Here is a 26,548-nt window from a genome sequence, read left to right as displayed (position 1 = left end):
TAAACGAATAAGTAGTTAAAGCAGATTTGGGCTCCTTAAAGCAAAGGCCTAGCCTAGTTGCTTGGCTATCCACTCATACACTCGTATTCATGTTGAATAGTTTATATAGTTTGTAAGAATGTTGTAAATAAAAGTTGTTTGCATTAAGACAGATGTGACGGCCAAAATGAAGCAAACCTTAAATGTTAGGTGGCCCTAACCGTTAAAGCGCTTTAATTTAATAAACCCGAAACCGAATACGGATATCTCTAACATCGATACTAATAAGTATGCAGGACATTCAATGATAATCAGATTAAATCAAATTTAGGGTTGTCTTCGCAAAATCAGCATGTATAAAGGGAGTTTAGTATAGTTTTCCATAGGAGAGAAGTGACCTAGAATTTTATCAGCGCAAAACGGCTTTTTAGTTAATTATTTTACAACCACATCAACGACATGAAAGTCTTAAACTTTTTTCTTTGCAAAAATATCTTGACAGAGTACAATTATTACTTTGCGGCTTCCGAAATTAAACCGCGACATTTGACACCTCTCCCGAAATTTTTTGACATGTATTAAAAATCGACGCCTGTGGTGCGGAATAGTCTTAATTAAAGATTTCGCATATGTGGAGCCAAATCAGCATCGCACATTTTATGATTGTGTAATTTTCGTCACAAACATATTAATACGCATTCTAGGTATAATAAATTAGCTCCTGACGTATATTTGCTTATCGGGGCAGCCTTTTTTCACTTCCATTTAAGTTCATCGCGTTTAAATAGCAAATTGTTTAATTTCTCGCAACTTTTGACAGCAGACCACCAACTTAAAACCTATTTTAAAAAATTAAAATCGCGCTCATGTCATTTTAAATTTAAAATACTTTTTTTAGAGATAAAGTAGTATTTAAGTGGACTATAACAGACTTAAAATGATATTTAATTTAGAACCATGTTTAAACCAATAAAACTCTATTTTATTTCGACTATGATTATGGGCCAGAATGTCTCAAATTGTACTAGAGAGTGAAATGGGATAAAACTGAAAATAGCAAAGAAAGCAAATACAACACAATAGCCCAATGGTGAGGCGATTGTGATTTCAGCAGTTTGACCATGGTTCGATACCCAGTAAAACCTGTTGAAATAAATAAAAAAATAAAACGTGGCGGTTTTCGAAATGGTACCATTGCAATATGCCAGTAAATGTGTCCTTCTTTTCAGTTTTTCCCAATAAACAAAAATAACAATTGAATAACAATTATTATTTACCGGTGTTAAGCTCATTAATACCTAAAATAATTTTTTTTTATTTTAAAGGTGGTAATTTTTTGTCCGCCTTCGCTCAGATACGGCCTTATTGACAGGCTGTCTGAGATTCGTTCTTTTTAACCAAACTTTTAAATTACGAATTACGACCTTTCTATTAGTATGCAAAGTAAAATTACATTTAGTTCGAATGAAAATTGCCTTTCTTGTGGACTGGACTAAGAACACTTAAATTTCAATCCGAAGGAATGCGCCTGTGCGAGCATATGTTGTATAGGAGTTGATGCAAGCTATTAACCAACTCTTCGTGTGATCATACACCGCCTGATTGCATTCACGACGGGGGCTACAAAGCGACATTTGTCAAATTATTATCACACATGTTCTTATGAGGTTCATTATTTTCGGCGATACATCAGCTTTATTTTGACAAAAATCCAAAAAATTCTCCTCAAAAGTTAGCCGAATATATGGCAAGCTCATCAGGCAATTGTGTCCATTCAAGAACAGTCCAAAGAACGGCGTTAGCAGCAGAACACCACGAAAAAACCTTCTTATTTCTGGAAATACCCGTAAACTTAGCTTGAAGTTTGCGAAAGTGCACAGGGAAAAGGGAATGGATTTCCTGCAAAAAGTTTTGTTACCGTCATAGAAGCTTGGAACAGTATAATGCCACGACAGCTTCAAGTTGTTATTGATGTCAATGGTGGGCCGACTAATTACTAAGAAACAATATTATTTTAGTGTTACGTGAAGTTGTTAATTCTACAACATGTTATTTGTGTACTCTATGTAGACTTTTGTAAACGTTTTTTTTACGTTCCTTTCCCATAACTTTGGTGTTTAATTTAAATGTAAGGATTTTTTAGTTTGTTATGATTAAATCAGACCTGTTAAATAATGATTACTAATGGTAGTGATTAGCCGTTCCATTGATTATTTTCTTTAAACGCCATTTAATGCTTACTTATCATTATTTTCTATTTTTAATGATTACTTTTCAATTGATTAAAAAAATAATCAAAAAAAATATCATAATTTTTTCCGATTATTGAAAAAAAAATCAAAAAAAAAAAAAACAGAAATAATCAAAAAAATCAAAAATAATCAAAAGTAATGATTACTTTTGATTTTTTTGATTATTTTTCCGCTTTGTTGAAAGAAAAATTCTCGTTTGTTGCATGCATATAAGTACATTTTAGGATGCAATGGTAAATCGCAAGCGCTTATCGAGGCGAATGTCTACATGCAACATATAGGGCGACCCTGCAAAAATCGTTGGATCATGTGGTCCACTGGAGTACTTACCATTATACTCCACTGTAATGCAGCAATGGACCAACTCATGTTTCTACACGAACACATTGTAAGCCGATCATTGCTCGTTTTTAACGATTGTAATCACTACACCATGTTTATTGGACTGTGGGTACTCCATGGATTACTCTGATGTAATGCGAAGCTGGAGTATATGGTCCAGTCCTAGGACATCGCAATGTTAATTGGACCATATTTTTTGTATGAATTGTGGTTAATTTTGGAGTACTCGGTTGGTCCATAGCGAGTACTCCATACATGCATGCATGGAGTACTCGCGATTTTTGAAGGGGAATAGTATATGAGCGTTGATTGAAACATATTCTCAGGTAAGTATATACACATGCGCATTATTACATTCATTATATAAAATAATTATGGTGTCATCCTTAAGTAAAGCTAATTTTGTTTTGTATCTAAAATAAATATATCCGCTATTTTGGATTAAGTTATGGCTATGCACTGATTGTTTTGTAAATCAAAGTTTATCATATTGTTCGCTTTATTTTAGTTATATTGGTTTCATATCACCGCCACTATGTGAGTGTTCTTCGTCCCATTTAGAGAGCCTTGTCATAAATAAGCATTTTTCTTCGTTAATATATTTTGAACGACTCAAAATTTTTGTTTTCCGCCTTCGGATTATTAATACTGAGGTCAAGCTAAGTCTTTTAGGACACGTATTAGCAGCCGACTGCTGTTATAGACTTTTAAAATGTCCAACCATGACTTGCAAAATATCCAACCATGTCGAAAAAAAAATAATGTATGATAGGCAAACAAATGTGTTTGGAATTTCCATTGTTAGTACTAAAAATATGGCTCACTTTGCAAACCATAAAATTTTTTAGATTCTAGACGTAATCATAAGAAATTAAAAAACAAGTTTCGACCTAATGTACATGGTCATATGTTAATAATTTTATCTGGGGTATAACAACTTTTGGTTAGACAACTGATCATGATGATGAATGACAACTTAGAGGATCGCTCCAGTTGTAAGTGAAGCTATCAACCTAAGTAGTATTACTCATACATATTTTTTGAGCATATTGTTTTGTCGTAAAACAATATGCGGTAACATCTATAGACACGATAATTTGTAGGTGGGTATGTATATATATGTCTAGATAAGCGCTCACGATATACCGTTACATCCACCGATGTACTTGTATGTACAAAATAATCAGTGCATAGCCATAACGTAATCCAAAATAATGAATATATATATTTTGGATATACAAAATTTGCTAGACTTAAGAATGAAACCATAAGGGATCGTTGCTAAATGAAAGCTTTTGGAAGCCAACCTATGAATCCAACATTTTTTTACATATTGTCTGGGTAATTAGAAAAACCGCCGTTTTCGATCCCACATTATTTTATAAAATGAGTGTAGTAAAATATGCAGATGTGTGTATACTTACCGGAGAATATGTTTGAATCAACGCTCATATACTATTCGCCCTATATGTTGCATGTATACATATATTCATGTTCGCCCCGATAAGCGCTTACGATTTACTATAAGGAAAATTTTTCTTTCACAAAGCGGAGAAATAAGCAAAACAAAATCAAAAAAAAATCAAAAATAATCGAAAAAATTTTTTTTTATGATTTTTTTCAATAATCGGAAAAAATCATGATTTTTTTTTTTTTTTTTGATTTTTTTCTAATGGTAATCAATTAGTAATTGCTTTTTTCGGAAAACAATTAAAATAATCATTGCCCATTAAAATAGGCATCTAATTAATTGATTCCGTCCGGCCAATTTGTAGGGAAAATCAAAAGGAGCACGACGCAAATTGGAAGAGAAGCTCGGCCTTAGATCTCTTCGGAGGTTATCGCGCCTTACATTTATTTTTTTTTATTTTTTTTATTAATTGATTACTGATGCTAATTCAAATTTAACAGGTCTAGACTAAATAAATAAATAAAAGTAAGGTGCGATAACCTCTGAAGAGATCTAAGGCCGAGCTTCTCTTCCAATTTGCGTCATGCTCCCCTTGATTTTCCCTACAAATTGGCCGGACGGGACCTACATGTGTTATGCCGACTCCGAACGGCATCTGCAAGGCAGATAAGTTTTCACTGAGAGCTTTTCATGGCAGAAATACAATCAGAGCGCTTGCCGAGGGACGACCCCGCTTAGAAAAATTTTCTTCTAATTGAAAAACCTTATTTCTATAATTTTGATGTTGCTTTGCCCGGGGTGTGAACCCAGGGCATATGGTGTGGTAGGCGACCACGGTGGCCGCCGATTATGATTAGAAAAGTTTAAAATACACATACATACATACATAAGTACATGTAATACTCCTATATTGCTAATAGAAAATGCTCGGAATGAGTTTTGAATTCGATATCAAAACAAGACAGCCTACAAAATTTTTGTGATTGCAATATATCGGCACTCTGATGTTTGAAAGTGTACTTAGCCGGACGTAGCAATATAGGAGTATTACATACATATATAAAAATGCGTCTGTGTAAACACATTTACAGATGCGTTATTAGATTTTGTTGTTGTTACTTATTAGTCTTTTAATCCAGCGGATATAGGAGATGTATGTAGACTTTTGTCCGTCACTGTATGTACATATACAAAATATTATATACGATTAAGCATTTTCCAATCATTTACATAACTTATTTTAATTTCCATATTTTTCTAATGCGAATGTATTTTCGAAACCGTATATATAAATCGCTCATTTCATCGCTCTGGAACGTCGTCATAACTCAAAAAACATGACTTTTGAGTTAATAACATATAAACGTACCCAATATCATGATCTATGTTGTATAAAAAAAACTTCATGATCAGTTAAAAATTTAGCACGTGTTATAAAAATTAAAATCTGCCTTTATATGCGCAACATATGGCAGTTAAAATCTTTGAATCGCTCTCCTGGAAAATTGTGTTATTTGAGTTATGACGCTATTGAAGCAAATGAGCGATATGTACTTCTAATTTTTTTGCAAGAGCCAAACAAGCTTTTTATATTAGGGGGACTCATGTAACCGTATAAATGCCTTATAAAGTGTGTAAACGTATAAATTTATCTAGTTTACGCAGGAGCTGTCAAATTTGGTATGAAAAATCATTTACACGATTTGTATAAATTTACGCGCACATTTCATTGTGTAAACGCGGTAAACTCAAAGGAATGCAACCTTGCAGACATTACAGCAGGCGTTTTCATCAGAAATCTCCAACGTCAGCAAATAAATGCGTTTTAGTTTTGATTTTTCACTTAATCTTGGCATTTTTTAATTTGTATAACAATCAAAAAAATTTTTTTGGAAATAATACAGCTGAAAAACAATCAAGTTTATCAAGAGTATTACTAGGTGCGTTCATATAACCGCGTGTGTAAATGGATATAATTTTACACCTTATAAGTTTATATGCTATCATGAGTCCCCCTATTATTTCAGTTACTGATATACACATCGTTAGCTTAATATGAAAATGTGCCAAGTCACTTTACAGGAGACGAAAAAAATGAATGACTTTTGAAATAACCCTTTTTTCAAAACTGTGAATGAGGATACCTGAGTTGCAATACTTCTGAGTGTAGAAGCTTTGAAAAAGATAAATAAAAATCATGTATGCTAACCCAGCAGCTATTTTATGACTTAGCACAATTTCAGCACTCAAAACAAATTTTTTCTCCTGACTTAGCACTTTTTACTCAATATCTTTCCCCATCACTCCTCCCCTTTAATGATTGAAATATAACTCTAAAACTATATATTTCACAAAAAAATACTATTTATTCGTCAAACTATTTCTAACGGTTCTGATCCGCACTCTCTTTCCGGATGGTGCGCAGACAATAATTTATTTTTAAATTCAAACAAATGCTGTGTTGTGTTTTGTTCCATAAAGACAACTGCCACATACTTTATCTATAAACTAAATGCTAAATCTCTTAATCATTGTCAAGAGAGTAAAAACTTGGGTGTAATTTTTGACTCCAAACTCTCTTTTTCTAGTCAGATTGATTTCGTTGTTTCAAAATTTGTTGCAATGGTTGGGTTAAGTAGACGTAACATACAAATTGCTTGCTCTTCAGGCTTTGCATTACAGAAGAAATTTTATCTCACTCATGCTTGCCTATAATGTAATAAACTTTAGCACGAATTGCTCTGAATTATCTAATTTGTTCATTCCATATATTCCACTGTGTGATTCGGCATAATAGACTATTTATCGAAATAACTCATAAAACGAATTATGCTATGAATGAACCTATAACTTGGACTATACATCAAGCAAATCGATTCAGTAGTGTTATTAATTTTAATAACAGCTTATATAAATTTAAGCTTGAACTGTTTTCTATTTTAAACTAGTCTGTAAGAAAGCATGTAGTTTATCGACATGTAAGAATTGAAGTAGATTATGGTCACCGCAATTTCAAGGGGTTGTGTTCGCAACCCAACGCAATATATACCTTCTCCAACCCAATTGTCAACCTTACGTAACCGTGGCGAATCCTGTTTAATTGACAGCCGAGGCTCTGGCGACCCAAATTCCTCATGGAACTAGGGGGTGGGGAGGGCGGGGTGGCCTATAAGGTTTAATGTGGTCATATAAATCGTTCCCGAGATGGTCGGCTAGTACCTTAATAGTGCTTTGTTACCGGAACGTACCGGATCTATATCCGGAAAAAGACCATCAACATCGGTAACACTCTCCAAAGCCTTCGGGGAGTGTCTTTATCGTTAATACAACAACAACAAAGCATGTACTTTTAGACTGAATGAATTAAATAAATAAATAAAATGCACGCACAAAGAAATGACTAGTAATTCAGATTGATATTATTGACAGGTTGACTTAGTAGCTGCCGACTTAGCACATTTACACATCATTGCCCACAGCACGTAAAAATAAAAAATTATAATATTTTTTTTTTGTGATCGATGTATTTTGAATTCAGTTTTAAAACTGCATTAAAATAAAATTTTTCCAAAAAAGTGACTTAGCACATTTTCACATGAAGCTAACGATATGTATGTATTTTAAACAGGGTTGAACTTTTAGAAATTGAAAATAAAAAATTTGTTCTCTGAATGGCGAGTTGAGCCAACTTCCAAACGAAATAATTATCTTTTAACTTTAAGGAAATGAACTTTTAAATTATTTTTTTACACTTCACTACAATATTAAGAGGAAAGTTTGTATTTATAACCAACACTTTAAAATGTTAAAGAAATGCCGAATAGCCGAATAAACACGGTGAGCGAATGTAGCGAAAAACAAGTAAGGAAGGCTAAGTTCCGGTGTAACCGAACATTACATACTCAGTTGAGAGCTATGGAAACAAACAAAATAAGGGAAAAACACCTCGTAGTAAAATGAACCTAGGGTAACACTGGAATGTGTTTGTATGACATGTGTATCAAATGGAAGGTATTAAAGAGTATTTTAAGAGGGAGTGGGCCATAATTCTATAGATGGACGCCATTTAGGGATATCGCCATAACGGTGGACCAGGGCTGACTCTAGAATTTGTTTGTACGATACAGGTATCAAATGAAAGTTGTTAATGAGTATTTTAAAAGGGAGTGGGCCTAAGTTCTATAGGAGGACGCCTTTTCGAGATATCGCCATAAAGGTGGACCAGGGGTGACTCAAGAATTTGTTTGTACGATATGGGTATCAAATGAAAGATGTTAATGAGTATTTTAAAAGGGAATGGGCCCAAGTTCTATAGGAGGACGCCTTTTCGAGAAATCGCCATAAAGGTGGACCAGGGGTGACTCTAGAATGCGTTTGTACAATATGTGTATCAAACGAAAGGTGTTAATGAGTATTTTAAAAGGGAGTGGGCCTTAGATCTATGGGTGGACGCCTTTTCGAGATATCGCCATAAAGGTGGACCAGTGGTGACTCTAGAATTTTTTTGTACGATATGGGTATGAAATGAAAGTGTTAATGAGTATTTTAAAAGGGAGTGGGCCTAAGTTCTATAGGAGGACGCCTTTTCGAGATATCGCCATAAAGGTGGACCAGGGGTGACTCTAGAATTTTTTTGTACGATATGGGTATCAAATGAAAGGTGTTAATGAGTATTTTAAAAGGGAGTGGGCCTTAAATCTATAAGTGGACGCCTTTTCGAGATATCGCCATAAACGTGGACCAGGGGTGACTCTAGAATGCGTTTGTACAATATGAGTATCAAACGAAAGGTGCTGATGAGTGTTTTAAAACGGAGTGGGCCTTAGTTCTATGGGAGGACGCCTTTTCGAGATATCGCCATAAAGGTGGACCAGGGCTGAATCTAGAATTTGTTTGTACGATATGGGTATCAAACGAAAGGTGATAATGAGTATTTTAAAGGGGAGTGGGCCTTAGTTCTATAGGTGGATGCTTTTTCGATATATCGGGGTGACTCTAGAATGTGTTTGTACGATATGGGTATCAAATTAAAAGTATTAAGGAGGGTTTTAAAAGGGAGTAGCCCTTAGTTGTATATGTGAAGGCGTTTTCGAGATATCGACCAAAATGTGGACCAGGGTGACCCAGAACATCTTCTGTCGGGTACCGCTAGTTTCGGGCCCCTGATTTCGCCCTGCAGAACTTTTTCATTTTCTTCTACTTAATATGGTAGGTGTCACACCCATTTTACAAAGTTTTTTCTAAAGTTATATTTTGCGTCAATAGACCAATCCAATTACCATGTTTCATCCCTTTTTTCGTATTTGGTATATTATGGCATTTTTTTCATTTTTAGTAATTTTCGATATCGAAAAAGTGGGCGTGGTCATAGTCCGATTTCGGCCATTTTTTTTACCAATACAAAGTAAGTTCAGATAAGTACGTGAACTGAGTTTAGTAAAGATATAGATATCGATTTTTGCTTATCGTGTTAACGGCCGAGCGGAAGGACGGACCGTCGACTGTGTATAAAAAATGGGCGTGGCTTCAACCGATTTCGCCCTTTTTCACAGAAAACAGTTATCGTCCTAGAATCTAAGCCTCTACCAAATTTCACAAGGATTGGTAATGTTTTGTTCGACATATGGCATTAAAAGTATCCTAGACAAATTAAATGAAAAAGGGCGGAGCCACTCCCATTTTGAAAATTTCTTTTATTTTTGTATTTTGTTGCACCATATCATTACTGGAGTTGAATGTTGACATAATTTACTTATATACTGTAAAGATATTAACTTTTCTTTTAAAATTTGACTTAAAAAAAATTTTTTTTTAAAAAGTGGGCGTGGTCGTTCTCCGATTTTGCTAATTTTTATTAAGCATACATATAGTAATAAGAGTAACGTTGCTGCCAAATTTCATCATGATATCTTCAACGACTGCCAAATTACAGCTTGCAAAACTTCTAAATTACCTTCTTTTAAAAGTGGGCGGTGCCACGCCCATTGTCCAAAATTTTACTAGTTTTCTATTCTGCGTCATAAGTTCAACTCAACTACCAAGTTTCATCGCTTTGTCCGTATTTGGTAATGAATTATCGCACTTTTTCAATGTTTCGAAATTTTCGATATTGAAAAAGTGGGCGTGGTTATAGTCCGATATCGTTAATTTTAAATAACGATCTGGGATGAGTGCCCAGGAACCTACATACCAAATTTCATCAAGATACTTCAAAATTTACTCAAGATATCGTGTTAACGGACGGACGGACATGGCTCAATCGAATTTTTTTTCGATACTGATGATTTTGATATATGGAAGTCTATATCTATCTCGATTCCTTTATACCTGTACAACCAACCGTTATCCAATCAAAGTTAATATACTCTGTGAGCTCTGCTCAACTGAGTATAAAAAATATGAGCAGTGATTGGACGTTAAATCGCAAGCGTTGAGTAGATAAAAAACACTTAACGGTGCGTTCCGAAAATAAACACTCAACAATCGTTCAACACTTGTGGTCACTGAAAGTGCCCATTGAGGTTTAAAAAATGAGTATTGACCACGGTCATGTATCGTAAAACGTAATGCGGGCCCTCTACCTGGAATATGCAAATTTCGAGTAATATTAGCAAACGGCAAAAAATTTCCAGTTTGCCTGAAAAACTTATAGTTTGAATTTAGTTAAGGTGCACAATATGTCCCGTACCAACAGTGGAAATGCTTAAAAACAGCAGACGATTTCAAAAACAACTTAAAAATAGCGCTATGTTAAATTTATAATCAATGGGTGGCACAGTTTCAAAATTTTCAAAACTTTTCTAAACATCTAATAGATATGAAAAAGGTTAAGAAATACCATGAACGGTTAAACATGTCAATTTTGAATAGCTTACATAAAAGGCTATCAGCGCAAAAATGGAGTTACCCCAGACTAAAAAAAAATGTTGCGCTTGAACCATTCTTTCTTTTCTATTTGGCTTTTTATGTCCTATGCAAGTACAATGTGCTAGCGTAATATATTTATAGATACCGTAAAGGTGGTATTAAAGGTACTAACATAATTAATGTATCTTTGACCAGAACCGTAACCAAAATAAATTGTGGGTTACACCACTTTCGCACTCTAATAGCCTCATTATGAATTTGGGTATAGGATACATACATATATACACATTACTAACCTGCGTTACTTGCATTAGTTTTTTGACGACATCGCGTCCCAAAATGTGATCAAAAACAGATTGCAGAAACGGTTCGGCCATTATAGACAATTTTAACTTGTCACGATGCCAAATAAGAACGCGTGATTCCTCCATAGCCATTATAGACACCTGATGTTTAAATTGTTATATCAAACGTCAATATTATTCACAATTTTTTTTGATAGAAATGTTTATGAGTAAGGAAAACACAAACGCAATTAAATAATAACATAAAAGGTTATTCTATAAGTAAACTCAGAATTTCATCTACATATGTGAATACATTTCTACATAGATCTTAACATTCATATGCACGTATGTACAAATATGATGTCCATTCATGATATTAGGTAAATATATACATACCTGAAAATAATCGTCTGTGGATACACCAAACCATTCAGGCGAATCTAGGAACTGATGGGGAAACACTATGTGCAAGGCTCTTTGATTTTGTGATACAACCAATCTGAAAAGTTAGACATAAAATAATTGCTATCTGAGCAGACAAACATAAAAATCAAAATATGATTCTCAAATTTTATGGGATTTTCGGAAGGTTTTTAGGCGTTTTATATTCTGGTAAAGCCTAAGGAAATATACGCATACTCATGTTCTAGTACACAAATGCTGCTCATACGCCCCGACCTAAATATAGTAAGTCATTATATAGCCCGTTTCAAATTTAATATTTAAAGGTGAACCGTTGAACAATTTCGATTGTCTGTTGATTTTCAATAACACCATGTGACAAAATAAAACGAAATGAATATACTTTTTGAGAGACATACATCAACTTGCACTAATAAATTCCAACATTTTGGCTTAGATATAACTTTATTTCTGCTAAGTCTACGAACAAAACTTATACATATGTCATCCGAAAGGAGTGTCATAGAAATTTTTACAATATGTCGAAAATTAAAATTTTTGCACCACTTTTTCATTTTCAATAATACCTTTCTTAACAATTTGTTTAATACTATGTACAGAGCAGTATTGTCTAAGAATCCGGAATCTGTGTATGTAAAATTTCTATGTGTAAGAAAACTAAACAAAACATAAACCTAAAAAAACAGAATCGGCTGGGTACTCCTTTTAAATTGATCCAATATATCGACTGCTCAGTAGAATATCCCCCTATCTCGCCTACCTGTGCAAAAACTCAAAATATTTCAAAAAGGCGCTATTTCAGAATGTGTGTCAAAACGCCCTATCTCAGAATTCGGCGGAAGAAGGCAAAAATTTCGTGAAAGTCATTTTGCAGCATTTAACGATTTTAAAGATAAACGGGATTTACTGCACCATGAACAAAGGCCTATAGTTTCCAACATCATTTTTCTTACCACTTTTTAGAATGGGAGTTTTGGAAGTAGCTTTCCATTTATCAATGAATGTTCCAGATAACAGTGACTTATTAAACAAGATTTTCAGAGACTGTTTAAGGGCTGGGCAGCTTTTCAAAAGGAGGGGAGAAACGAGATTTTGAGGGTGTATTTCAAATTCTAAATATGCCGAACGAAAATCGACACTGATGATGGCACAATGCCGAAACCGGTTTGTATCCAAACCAAATTTGACAAGGGATGACGGAATCGTTCCAATATACATCCGCTTTTGTGTACTTGACTAGACCTACAATTTGAGGTATGACTCGCAAAGAATATATCTTTTACTGTCACGCAGTGTAATGTTTTTCTAAAGATGTGTTTCATTTTCTTCCATATAAAAAACGAATCAAGTTCTCGTTATATCGGTCATAATGAACTGTCAAAAAAGATTTTTGAATATTTTGAAGGTAATGGCGATCCAAATCAATGTTTAACTTCTTTTTTTTCGAAGAAATTATTTGATCAAAAGATATAGAAGTTTGAATTTTTGTCTCTTTTCTTCTAAAAAACGCTAAAACTGTGATATATACGAAAGAGCAGAATAAGAGCTTTTTCGGGTAAAATCGTCTGAAATTAAAAACAAAAATATTTGTTTCAAAAATATTTTTTTATATTTTGCAAGCCACTTTACGGAAAGTAATAAAAACTTAAAAAAAAAAAACTTAAGTGTAACCAAATATTTCCCAAGAGTTTTGATAGCTGTCTGGTTTTTGCACCCTTGTTTCAGAAAAATGATTTTTGAAGCAAGTCGACATTGTTATTTACGTACAAATTACATTCGATCTTCCAAGGTGCTTACCGACAAACAGCAACAGCTGGTATTTTTATTAAAAAAAATCGCTTTTTGCAGGCACTTTCAATCCCTTCCAGCCTTTTTAAATCTTAACACTTTTAGATGTTATTTTAACGGTAATCTTAAAATGTACTAAAATAATTAAATTCCAGTGTAAAATTACGCTTACATACAGGGCTATGAGCTCTGTAAAAGAATAATAACAAAAAGAAAATCAAAAATGTTTAATTACTTCCTTTATATAAATGGACCAGAAAACATAACCTTGTTGAACTTGTTGCTAATAAACATTAAATAAAACAATAATAGTGGTTATATTAAAATTTGTATACTATAGTTGAACAAGATTATGGCTTAGTTAAAACAGACATTCTTCGTTTTTTTCTGGTCCATTTATATAAAGAGTGTAATAAAAAAATTTTATCTTCTTCTTGTTTTCTCCTTTCGTTGCATTGGCAAGGTGACCTGAACTATGTGTAAAGTTTCATATTTCAAGCTCAGTGAACAGTTATTTAAAAATCATTCGGAAGATTCCAAAATTATAAATGAACTTTTTAATATATCTAAATATTTCGATCCCTGTCCCATCTAGAAAACTCCTTTATCCTAAATATTACAACCTAATACGATTCTCCAATTTTGTATGGAAAAGGAAAACATCAAACGAGACTAGCATAAAGGAAGTAAAAGGAACTAATCAGCGAAACGCATATACAACAAACATACATAAATTCTTCAACAAAAATTGTCTCGACACAAACGGTGAACACACCTTTACCAAAATAGTTGCTAGAATTATTAGTATGTATAGCATAATGTATTAGTTCTCGTGTTGTTTCGATATAAAACAATATTATGATAAATGAAATAATATATCACCGGCATACAAATACATATTGTGGAGAATGTTGACATCACTAGGCTGTTAGTAAATAATCACGCAACAACAAAAACATTAAAGCAAGCCACACTAGTGTACATGAACACATAAATCATAATTTATACACATACATAGAAGGCGACGAAGAGATATCTCACACACACACATGTAGTCATCAGCCGAAGTAGTTACTCACACATACACACGAATATGACTATGAGAAACGCATAACCTACAAATATACATGTATATCGCTGGTAACCAAGCAGGAGATTCTAGAAGGTGAAACGTCTAGACCTTTGGAGAAATATGATGACGAGGCAACAAAGAGTATAAAAGCAGCGCAAGCTGAGGAATGATCAGTTTGATTTAAACACGCAATTATTTGTGAAGTATAAGTGTTATTGTGAAGTACTCTCAAAGTAGTCTAATAAAGCCCATTTTGCATTACTGAATATTGGAGTAATTTATACGACAATTGAGCGATTCGAACGTTTGCAGAAGGTGTATAATAACAAGGATTTCCCAAAATTCGTTACAATATGTACGTAATACTTCTATATTGCTTCTGCGGGCTGGGTCACTCACAAAGATCAGGGTGCCGATATATTGTAGTTTAAATGTTTTTGCTTTTGTATTTAATATTCGAATGTACCTAAATTAAAACTTTTTTCTCGTCACACTTATGCTACTACAATCACAAAAATTGTATAGTAGACTGGGTCGATTTATTAACCGATATCGCGCCATCGATTTTTCGATAGGATTTGGGCTCAGGAAAAAAGGTTCCACTACGCATACCCAAAAAATAATTTTCGACCCTGCGAAATTTAATTTTTTTTTACTTTTTTTCGACTTTGATTTTTAAGGTTTTTTTCATGGCCTACTAAAAAATTTTCATTTGATTGTAAAATTTTCATGTATACCCTGTCCGACCCAAAAATGACCGCTAAAAACGTTGTCGATAACAGTTTTTTGAAAAAAAATATATATATATTTTTACATATGAAAATTTTTTAGTAGGTCATGAAAAAAACCTAAAAATCAATGCCGAAAAAAGTAAAAAAAATGAAACTTCACAGGCTCGAAAATTATTTTTTTGGGTATGCGTAGTGGAACTTTTTTTCCTGAGCCCAAGTCCTATCGAAAAATCGATGGCGCGTTATCGGTTAACTTTCGTCCATACAAATCGACCCAGGTTATTATATAGCCTGTCTTTTTATACTCAGCTGAGCAGAGTTCGCAGAGTTAATTAATTTTGTTCGCATAACGGTACCCAGTAACGGCATAAACTAATTGAGATAGATATAGAGTCTATATATGAAAATGATCTGGGCGAAAAAAGAAATTCATTTAGCCATGTCTGTCCGTCTGTCCGTAAACACTAGAAGCATGAATGTACAAGTTTCCTGATTGTGATTGGGTCGACTTGACCAAAATTTGAATGCATGAACATCTTAACTTGCAAATTAAATGCAACTAAAACTTTCAGGGCCACTTTCTCAAGTGAACTTTCAAATTTTTCTGTCCTACAGCCATAAATTTTGTTCACAAAAAATTGGTTTATTGGACAGAAAATCCTTACAGTTAATTGGAGAAAACAACACACACAGCATAGTGCTCAAAAGACATAAAATTATTGTTAAGGCCCTGAGCTCGTATTCGAGCCCATAATTTTACAAAACTCTTAACTTAGTTTCTCATAATTTATGTATTTGCATGTCTCGTGGTTTAGCAACAAAATTTATGTGAACAAACAAAAAAAAATGGTTTTGCGTTTATTTTACTTTCATCGTCGACTTTGCCATAACTTGGACATTTCTTCACGTACGGCCTTTCCTGTTGTCCAAGAAATGATAAAAGGGAATATCACGGAGCATGTTTACAACGATTTTACATAAGTTAATGAACTTTATATGCGCGAACGCATCCATCTACATTTTTATCAATTTTATGCGATTCTTTAGCTTGGCAAAAAAACACATTTGCGATAATCACAGCTTATTGACAGCGTTAACATTTAGTAGCTTCAACGAGATAATGCTCTCATTCATTTTATTCTAAACTAGCTTGTACCCGGTACTTGGTAAAAATAAATTTTGCTATCGGTGGGCAAGCAACATACATTTGCCCGATGTTAGTTTGTAGGGACACGATATTGAATGCAAGGTATCGATACGGTGCTCATATCAAGTATACGGTACCCGATCGTGTACCTCATGTCACCATACAATTAAATTATTGAGTTGTCATCGGTCTTTGATTCGTGTGCAAAGTTCCAAATAAACCTATGGTCATTTGAAGTGGTCATAAGGTCAATTGACTTCATGTCCTTTGAGCTAATGTCACCCCACCAGCAAATTATTGCATTGTCATCGGTCCTTGATAATTGTGCAAAGTTTCAAATTAGTCAAACTTCTGCAAGTTGGTGAAAATTATGCTCAAAGATTCCGCTACATACATACATACATACTAGAGGTTTACGCCGGTCACTTAATGGGCGGCGGAGGCATGGGCTCTATTATATACCGGCGGAGGCATGGGCTCTATTATATACCGGCGGAGGCGGCGTTGCCGGAGCGCCGATAAAGTGATTGGAGTAAACTTCTGAATTGAATGGCTGGACTTCAGAGTATCACATTGTCCATAACTAATGAATATGGAAATATACTGCTGACGTCAATGGTATGTTTGACGATATGGAACAATATCATTAACTTGTGGATGAGTATCTGGGAGGCTTGTAAAGCGAAAATTTAAAAAAAATATATTTGCAAAGGTTTTGTATATAAGCATTTAAGGGAATTGATTTTCGATCTTCGGTTTTTGCCTCAAATTTATCAACAACTTTCGGTAGATGCCCCTTGCGAAGAGAGGGAGAAATACTTAGAATGGTCACACTTTTGTAGCGTAGTTTCACCGAAGGAGCAGTTCTGGGCTAACTCTAATGGCACGATTTCTTTAAATCATATGTGGCTACATGCTGGTCACGCACAGAGGCGACGTACGGTGCTATCAATTATTTACTAATAGTCATGACTCTCGTGGCACAGTTTTAACGATTAGAGTCAATGCTGGCTTAATGTTGATCGCGCCAAATGGCACCTTCAGTTTTTTCGGCTGTTTCTAGGAGCTACAATTCCCGACGTACGAACAGTAGCAATCCCGACCACCAGTCGCTACCACGCATCCTGGCCCTTATACCATATGCCAGCATAGAAGTTATAGGACTGCGACTTCGAACTCATACCTTCGTTTACGTCACTTTCCTAGAAGTTCTAGGTGTAGCTCGGAAGATTTTCTAGCGGATGTTTTTGTCGCGCTATGCTTCCAAACTACACTAAAAAACACCTTGAAACGTTAGGGAGTAACTATTAGGCCAAGAATGCCGCCCTCGAAATCATAAGCAGTCTAAGTGGATATCATTGGGTAATACATGACTGAAAATCGTATAATCCTTGGCGCATCTATATAATTTAAACTTTACAAGGACCGTGGATAAAAGTTTTAAAATGTAGACCATAATTTGCAGGCGTTTGTGTTCGATACATTGACTTCAATAGTCTTCGTTTCCGACCTTATGATATAAGAGCTCATTATGGATGACCGCCTTCAGTTTTCAGACTAGTTCGACTATCCCTTACGTTAGGGTAGTAGAACATCCGTTCATTTCTTCGAATGTCTTGAGAAAGCTTTTGCTTCACGACTTTGAGTGTTCTTGCGAAGAACAAAGCCTAACCTGGTTAAAAAATGTGCCTACGTATTCACATTTGTAACAGGAGCCGCCGCGTGTTGGTATATTTAAACATGGTAGATAGGCTATATCTAATGTGATTCACTCCAAGGGATTAGTTGGGGATAGGGTCGCCAACTTTAGGAAATGTCGAACCGGGAGACTTGGGTGTTGAATGATGAAGTTTGAAAATCAAAATTAAAATTTCAGACGCTATTTTATAGTTAAGCAAATAAAGTAATTTTTCAAACCCTTCTCATGCGTGTTGAAGATTGAGGCAACTTAAGTGTGCGCTGAGAATCATTTCAAAGGAGAATTTAAATCATTCGAGCCTACTAAAGGATTTTGCATCACTGATTTCGCTTATTCTTTCAGCCAATCGGGATATAAAATTCGGAACCTTTCGCGTAACTTGCTTTTTTAACAACTTGAGGACAATTTGAAAATATGTGCGACATTTTGGGACATTTTATTTAAATTCATTGATCTATTTTAATTAATTTTTTAAAAAGTTATGCGAAGTGAGCATTTAAATTTATTATATAACTTTTCTTCAAGTGTTTTGTTTTAATAACTTGGTGAATGTTAAGCTGGCATTGAAAACGCCTGTTTTCTCAAATAACTTTTGAACGGTTAGCACCCCTTTCAACCATATCGGTCCAGTTTTCGATATGAACAATAAATGGCCTAGACAGTCTTAAAAGAGTAGAAAATATAGTAACGCGCCGCCGCCGCCGCGCAATATTTTTGACATACAGCGGCGCAATAATTTTGAAGAGATTCATAAAGCATAATCGAAACAGTGTTGCGTTGTCCATGTCGAGTTAAATAAAATTTACCCAAAATGTTTGATAAATTAAAAATTTCTTTAAAAAAAAAAGTATTTTCATACACGAAGCAATATGGGACTCCATGCTTACACCAATAACGGAATAATATTAAATTGATTATCTGGTAGAGGCTATGAGTATATTGCAATAAAAACCATCCTCTGATAATACCGGCTGTCAGATATTTCGTTTGATGCTTGTTGATTGTAAAAACACATTATACTCATATCCTTTGCCACATTTAGATCAATAGCTCCTAAAGAAATATATTGAAATATAGATCATCATCTGTTCGGACAACTGTGAATACCTTCCGTTTGATACTTGTATCTTAAAAACATATTTGGCGGTACCCCTGATTAACATTATTGTAAACAGAAGTAACCCAAAATTTATATTTTTTGGAAAAACACAAATGAAGTATTATTTTTTAAAACAGTTTTACTAAATAAATTTTATGCAACGATAGCTGCGGCGTCAATTTTGGCTCTTCAAGTATTCTACATACATACATTTTCATAATCTCACCAGAAATATCGAAATATGAAATTTTTGATATGCATCTATTTGCAATAAACCGTGCGATATCCCACAAAATTTATTTTTTTGTTAAAGCCCTCGTCATTGGTATCCATATTGTACATATTCGAGAGATACTCGGATCCCAGGGGCCTAGGTGTTTAAAATGTATCTAAACCCGTAAGTTAGGGTCTACCACGTTATCCCCAAAATCAAAATCCCCAAAACAAAATCCCCAAATCAAGATCCCCAAAATCAAAATCCCCAAAATCAAAATCCGCAAATTCATAATCCCCAACACAAAATCCCCATTTTATGTGTGGAATAAATTCAAATTAGGTTTAAAATCGCCGCGACCAAAAAAGGCTAATAATCCATACCAACTTTCTGCATAGGCGGCCTTCGGCCGCGCTTATAAAAAATAACCCTGGGCTACGCCATGCCAAGTCCGGGTGTGTGGTATAACCGTGGCTACCGCCACGGTGATGTCCTTCTGCGTAGTACACGCTTCTGTTAGCTTGTTAGAATTAGAGCGACTAGCAGTCCTATATATGGATAAATAACAAGTAAGGAAGACTAAGTTCGGGTGTAACCGAACATTACATACTCAGTTGAGAGCTATGGAGACAAAATAAGGGAAAATCACCATATAGGAAAATAAACCTCGGGTAACCCTGGAATGTGTTTGTATGACATGCGTATCAAATGGCAGGTATTAAAGAGTATTTTAAGAGGGAGTGGGCCATAGTTCTATAGGTGGAAACCTTTTCGAGATATCGCCATAAAGGTGGACCAGGGCTGACTCTAGAATTTGTTTGTACGATATGGGTATCAAATGAAAGGTGTTAATCAGTATTTTAAAACGGAGTGGGCCTTAGTTCTATAGGTGGACGGCTTTTCGAGATATCGCCATACAGGTGGACCATGGGTGACTCTAGAATTTGTTTGTACGATATGGGTATCAAATGAAAGGTGTTAATCAGTATTTTAAAACGGAGTGGGGCTTAGTTCTATAGGTGGACGCCTTTTCGACATATCGCCATAAAGGTGGACCAGGGGTGACTCTGGAATTTATTTGTACAATATTGGTATCAAATGAAAGGTGTTAATGAGTATTTTAAAAAGGAGTGGGCCTTAGTTATATATGTGGACGCCTTTTCGGGATATCGTTATAAAGGTGGACCAGGGGTGACTCTAGAATGCGTTTGTACGATATGGGTATCAAACGAAAGGTGTTAATGAGTGTTTTAAAATGGAGTGGGCCTTAGTTCTATGGGTTGACGCCTTTTCGAGATATTGCCATAAAGGTGGACCAGGGGTGACTCTAGAATTTGTTTGTACGATATGGGTATCAAATGAAAGGTGTTAATGAGTATTTTAAAAGGGAGTGGGCCTTAGTTCTATAGGTGGACGCCTTTTCGGGATATCGTTATAAAGGTGGACCAGCGGTGACTCTAGAATTAGTTTGTACGATATGGGTACCAAATAAAAGGTGTTAATGAGTATTTTAAAAGGGAGTGGGCCTTAGTTCTATGGGTGGACGCCTTTTCGAGATATCGCCATAAAGGTGGACCAGGGATGACTCTAGAATGCGTTTGTACAATATGGGTATCAAATGAAAGGTGTTAATGAGTATTTTAAAAGTGGGTGGGCCTTAGTTCTATGGGTGGACGCCTTTTCGAGATATTGCCATAAAGGTGGACCAGGGGTGACTCTAGAATTAATTTGTACGATATGGGTATCAAATGAAAGGTGTTAATGAGTATTATAAAAGGGAGTGGGCCTTAGTTCTATAGGTGGACGCCTTTTCGAGATATCGCCATAAAGGTGGACCAGGGGTGACTCTAGAATTAATTTGTACGATATGGGTATCAAATGAAAGGTGTTAATGAGTATTATAAAAGGGAGTGGGCCTTAGTTCTATAGGTGGACGCCTTTTCGAGATATCGCCATAAAGGTGGACCAGGGGTGACTCTAAAATTAATTTGTACGATATGGGTATCAAATGAAAGGTTTTAATGAGTATTATAAAAGGGAGTGGGCCTTAGTTCTATAGGTGGACGCCTTTTCGAGATATCGCCATAAAGGTGGACCAGGGGTGACTCTAGAATTAATTTGTACGATATGGGTATCAAATGAAAGGTGCTAATGAGTATTATAAAAGGGAGTGGGCCTTAGTTCTATAGGTGGACGCCTTTTCGAGATATTGCCATAAAGGTGGACCAGGGGTGACTCTAAAATTAATTTGTACGATATGGGTATCAAATGAAAGGTTTTAATGAGTATTATAAAAGGGAGTGGGCCTTAGTTCTATAGGTGGACGCCTTTTCGAGATATCGCCATAAAGGTGGACCAGGGGTGACTCTAGAATTAATTTGTACGATATGGGTATCAAATGAAAGGTGTTAATGAGTATTATAAAAGGGAGTGGGCCTTAGTTCTATAGGTGGACGCCTTTTCGAGATATCGCCATAAAGGTGGACCAGGGGTGACTCTAAAATTAATTTGTACGATATGGGTATCAAATGAAAGGTTTTAATGAGTATTATAAAAGGGAGTGGGCCTTAGTTCTATAGGTGGACGCCTTTTCGAGATATCGCCATAAAGGTGGACCAAGGGTGACTCTAGAATTAATTTGTACGATATGGGTATCAAATGAAAGGTGTTAATGACTATTATAAAAGGGAGTGGGCCTTAGTTCTATGGGTGGACGCCTTTTCGAGATATTGCCATAAAGGTGGACCAGGGGTGACTCTAGAATTAATTTGTACGATATGGGTATCAAATGAAAGGTGTTAATGAGTATTTTAAAAGTGGGTGGGCCTTAGTTCTATGGGTGGACGCCTTTTCGAGATATTGCCATAAAGGTGGACCAGGGGTGACTCTAGAATTAATTTGTACGATACGGGTATCAAATGAAAGGTGTTAATGAGTATTTTAAAAGTGGATGGGCCTTAGTTCTATGGGTGGACGCCTTTTCGAGATATCGCCATAAAGGTGGACCAGGGGTGACTCTAGAATTAATTTGTACGATATGGGTATCAAATGAAAGGTGTTAATGACTATTATAAAAGGGAGTGGGCCTTAGTTCTATGGGTGGACGCCTTTTCGAGATAGTGCCATAAAGGTGGACCAGGGGTGACTCTAGAATTAATTTGTACGATACGGGTATCAAATGAAAGGTGTTAATGAGTATTTTAAAAGTGGGTGGGCCTTAGTTCTATGGGTGGACGCCTTTTCGAGATATCGCCATAAAGGTGAACCAGGGGTGACTCTAGAATTAATTTGTACGATATGGGTATCAAATGAAAGGTGTTAATGAGTATTTTAAAAGTGGGTGGGCCTTAGTTCTATGGGTGGACGCCTTTTCGAGATATTGCCATAAAGGTGGACCAGGGGTGACTCTAGAATTAATTTGTACGATACGGGTATCAAATGAAAGGTGTTAATGAGTATTTTAAAAGTGGGTGGGCCTTAGTTCTTTGGGTGGACGCCTTTTCGAGATATCGCCATAAAGGTGGACCAGGGGTGGCTCTAGAATTAATTTGTACGATATGGGTATCAAATGAAAGGTGTTAATGAGTATTATAAAAGGGAGTGGGCCTTAGTTCTATAGGTGGACGCCTTTTCGAGATATCGCCTTAAAGGTGGACCAGGGGTGACTCTAGAATTAATTTGTACGATATGGGTATCAAATGAAAGGTTTTAATGAGTATTATAAAAGGGAGTGGGCCTTAGTTCTATAGGTGGACGCCTTTTCGAGATATCGCCATAAAGGTTGACCAGGGGTGACTCTAGAATTAATTTGTATGATATGGGTATCAAATGAAAGGTGTTAATGAGTATTTTAATAGGGAGTGGGCCTTAGTTCTATAGGTGGACGCCTTTTCGAGATATCGCCATAAAGGTGGACCAGGGGTGACTCTAGAATTAATTTGTACGATATGGGTATCAAATGAAAGGTGTTAATGACTATTATAAAAGGGAGTGGGCCTTAGTTCTATGGGTGGACGCCTTTTCGAGATATTGCCATAAAGGTGGACCAGGGGTGACTCTAGAATTAATTTGTACGATATGGGTATCAAATGAAAGGTGTTAATGAGTATTTTAAAAGTGGGTGGGCCTTAGTTCTATGGGTGGACGCCTTTTCGAGATATTGCCATAAAGGTGGACCAGGGGTGACTCTAGAATTAATTTGTACGATACGGGTATCAAATGAAAGGTGTTAATGAGTGTTTTAAAATGGAGTGGGCCTTAGTTCTATGGGTTGACGCCTTTTCGAGATATTGCCATAAAGGTGGACCAGGGGTGACTCTAGAATTTGTTTGTATGATATGGGTATCAAATGAAAGGTGTTAATGAGTATTTTAATAGGGAGTGGGCCTTAGTTCTATAGGTGGACGCCTTTTCGAGATATCGCCATAAAGGTGGACCAGGGGTGACTCTAGAATTAATTTGTACGATATGGGTATCAAATGAAAGGTGTTAATGAGTACTATAAAAGGGAGTAGGCCTTAGTTCTATAGGTGGACGCCTTTTCGAGATATCGCCATAAAGGTGGACCAGGGGTGACTCTAGAATTAATTTTTATGATATGGGTATCAAATGAAAGGTGTTAATGAGTATTTTAAAAGTGTGTGGGCCTTAGTTCTATGGGTGGACGCCTATTCGAGATATCGCCATAAAGGTGGACCAGGGATGACTCTAGAATTAATTTTTATGATATGGGTATCAAATGAAAGGTGTTAATGAGTATTTTAAAAGGGAGTGGGCCTTAGTTCTATAGGTGGACGCCTTTTCGAGATATCGCCATAAAGGTGGACCAGGGGTGACTCTAGAATTAATTTGTACGATATGGGTATCAAATGAAAGGTGTTAATGAGTATTTTAAAAGGGAGTGGGCCTTAGTTCTATAGGTGGACGCCTTTCCGGGATATCGCAATAAAGGTGGGCCAGGGGTGACTCTAGACTTTGTTTGTACGATATGGGTATCAAATGAAAGGTGTTAATGAGTATTTTTAAAAGGGGTGGGCCTTCGTTCTATAGGTGGTCGCCTTTTCGAGATATCGCCATAAAGGTGGACCAGGGGTGACTCTAGAATTAATTTTTATGATATGGGTATCAAATGAAAGGTGTTAATGAGTATTTTAAAAGGGAGTGGGCCTTAGTTCTATAGGTGGACGCCTTTCCGGGATATCGCAATAAAGGTGGGCCAGGGGTGACTCTAGACTTTGTTTGTACGATATGGGTATCAAATGAAAGGTGTTAATGAGTATTTTTAAAAGGGGTGGGCCTTCGTTCTATAGGTGGTCGCCTTTTCGAGATATCGCCATAAAGGTGAACCAGGGGTGACTCTAGAATATGTTTGTACGATTTGGGTATCAAATGAAAGGTGTTAATGAATATTTTAAAACGGAGTGGGCCTTAGTTCTATAGGTGGACGGCTTTTCGAGATATCGCCATACAGGTGGACCATGGGTGACTCTAGAATTTGTTTGTACGATATGGGTATCAAATGAAAGGTGTTAATCAGTATTTTAAAACGGAGTGGGGCTTAGTTCTATAGGTGGACGCCTTTTCGACATATCGCCATAAAGGTGGACCAGGGGTGACTCTGGAATTTATTTGTACAATATTGGTATCAAATGAAAGGTGTTAATGAGTATTTTAAAAAGGAGTGGGCCTTAGTTCTATATGTGGACGCCTTTTCGGGATATCGTTATAAAGGTGGACCAGGGGTGACTCTAGAATGCGTTTGTACGATATGGGTATCAAACGAAAGGTGTTAATGAGTGTTTTAAAATGGAGTGGGCCTTAGTTCTATGGGTTGACGCCTTTTCGAGATATTGCCATAAAGGTGGACCAGTGGTGACTCTAGAATTTGTTTGTACGATATGGGTATCAAATGAAAGGTGTTAATGAGTATTTTAAAAGGGAGTGGGCCTTAGTTCTATAGGTGGACGCCTTTTCGGGATATCGTTATAAAGGTGGACCAGCGGTGACTCTAGAATTAGTTTGTACGATATGGGTACCAAATAAAAGGTGTTAATGAGTATTTTAAAAGGGAGTGGGCCTTAGTTCTATGGGTGGACGCCTTTTCGAGATATCGCCATAAAGGTGGACCAGGGATGACTCTAGAATGCGTTTGTACAATATGGGTATCAAATGAAAGGTGTTAATGAGTATTTTAAAAGTGGGTGGGCCTTAGTTCTATGGGTGGACGCCTTTTCGAGATATTGCCATAAAGGTGGACCAGGGGTGACTCTAGAATTAATTTGTACGATATGGGTATCAAATGAAAGGTGTTAATGAGTATTATAAAAGGGAGTGGGCCTTAGTTCTATAGGTGGACGCCTTTTCGAGATATCGCCATAAAGGTGGACCAGGGGTGACTCTAGAATTAATTTGTACGATATGGGTATCAAATGAAAGGTGTTAATGAGTATTATAAAAGGGAGTGGGCCTTAGTTCTATAGGTGGACGCCTTTTCGAGATATCGCCATAAAGGTGGACCAGGGGTGACTCTAAAATTAATTTGTACGATATGGGTATCAAATGAAAGGTTTTAATGAGTATTATAAAAGGGAGTGGGCCTTAGTTCTATAGGTGGACGCCTTTTCGAGATATCGCCATAAAGGTGAACCAGGGGTGACTCTAGAATTAATTTGTACGATATGGGTATCAAATGAAAGGTGTTAATGAGTATTATAAAAGGGAGTGGGCCTTAGTTCTATAGGTGGACGCCTTTTCGAGATATTGCCATAAAGGTGGACCAGGGGTGACTCTAAAATTAATTTGTACGATATGGGTATCAAATGAAAGGTTTTAATGAGTATTATAAAAGGGAGTGGGCCTTAGTTCTATAGGTGGACGCTTTTTCGAGATATCGCCATAAAGGTGGACCAGGGGTGACTCTAGAATTAATTTGTACGATATGGGTATCAAATGAAAGGTGTTAATGAGTATTATAAAAGGGAGTGGGCCTTAGTTCTATAGGTGGACGCCTTTTCGAGATATCGCCATAAAGGTGGACCAGGGGTGACTCTAAAATTAATTTGTACGATATGGGTATCAAATGAAAGGTTTTAATGAGTATTATAAAAGGGAGTGGGCCTTAGTTCTATAGGTGGACGCCTTTTCGAGATATCGCCATAAAGGTGGACCAGGGGTGACTCTAGAATTAATTTGTACGATATGGGTATCAAATGAAAGGGGTTAATGACTATTATAAAAG

The 26,548-nt window shown here is 36.0% G+C and overlaps 1 protein-coding gene across 13 annotated transcripts in view; it reads right to left on the bottom strand.

Annotated features, from left to right (window-relative positions):
* The window catches only part of bves, a 215,797-nt gene that overhangs the window by 38,282 nt on the left and 150,967 nt on the right, over nt 1-26,548 (bottom strand). For 12 of the 13 annotated variants that reach the window (XM_067786196.1, XM_067786197.1, XM_067786201.1 and 9 more), the window contains 2 exons: nt 11,535-11,637; nt 11,148-11,297 (listed from right to left, as the gene is read on the bottom strand). In XM_067786196.1, the coding sequence (XP_067642297.1) occupies nt 11,148-11,297; nt 11,535-11,637 (253 nt within the window). The remainder of the gene's footprint in view (nt 1-11,147; nt 11,298-11,534; nt 11,638-26,548) is intronic. The other variant, XM_067786202.1, reaches the window with a different exon arrangement.

Source organism: Eurosta solidaginis, chromosome 4 (genome assembly GCF_040869045.1).
Source record: "Eurosta solidaginis isolate ZX-2024a chromosome 4, ASM4086904v1, whole genome shotgun sequence".
NCBI classification, from domain to species: domain Eukaryota; kingdom Metazoa; phylum Arthropoda; class Insecta; order Diptera; family Tephritidae; genus Eurosta; species Eurosta solidaginis.
This window is presented reverse-complemented; position numbering and strand designations above follow the sequence as displayed.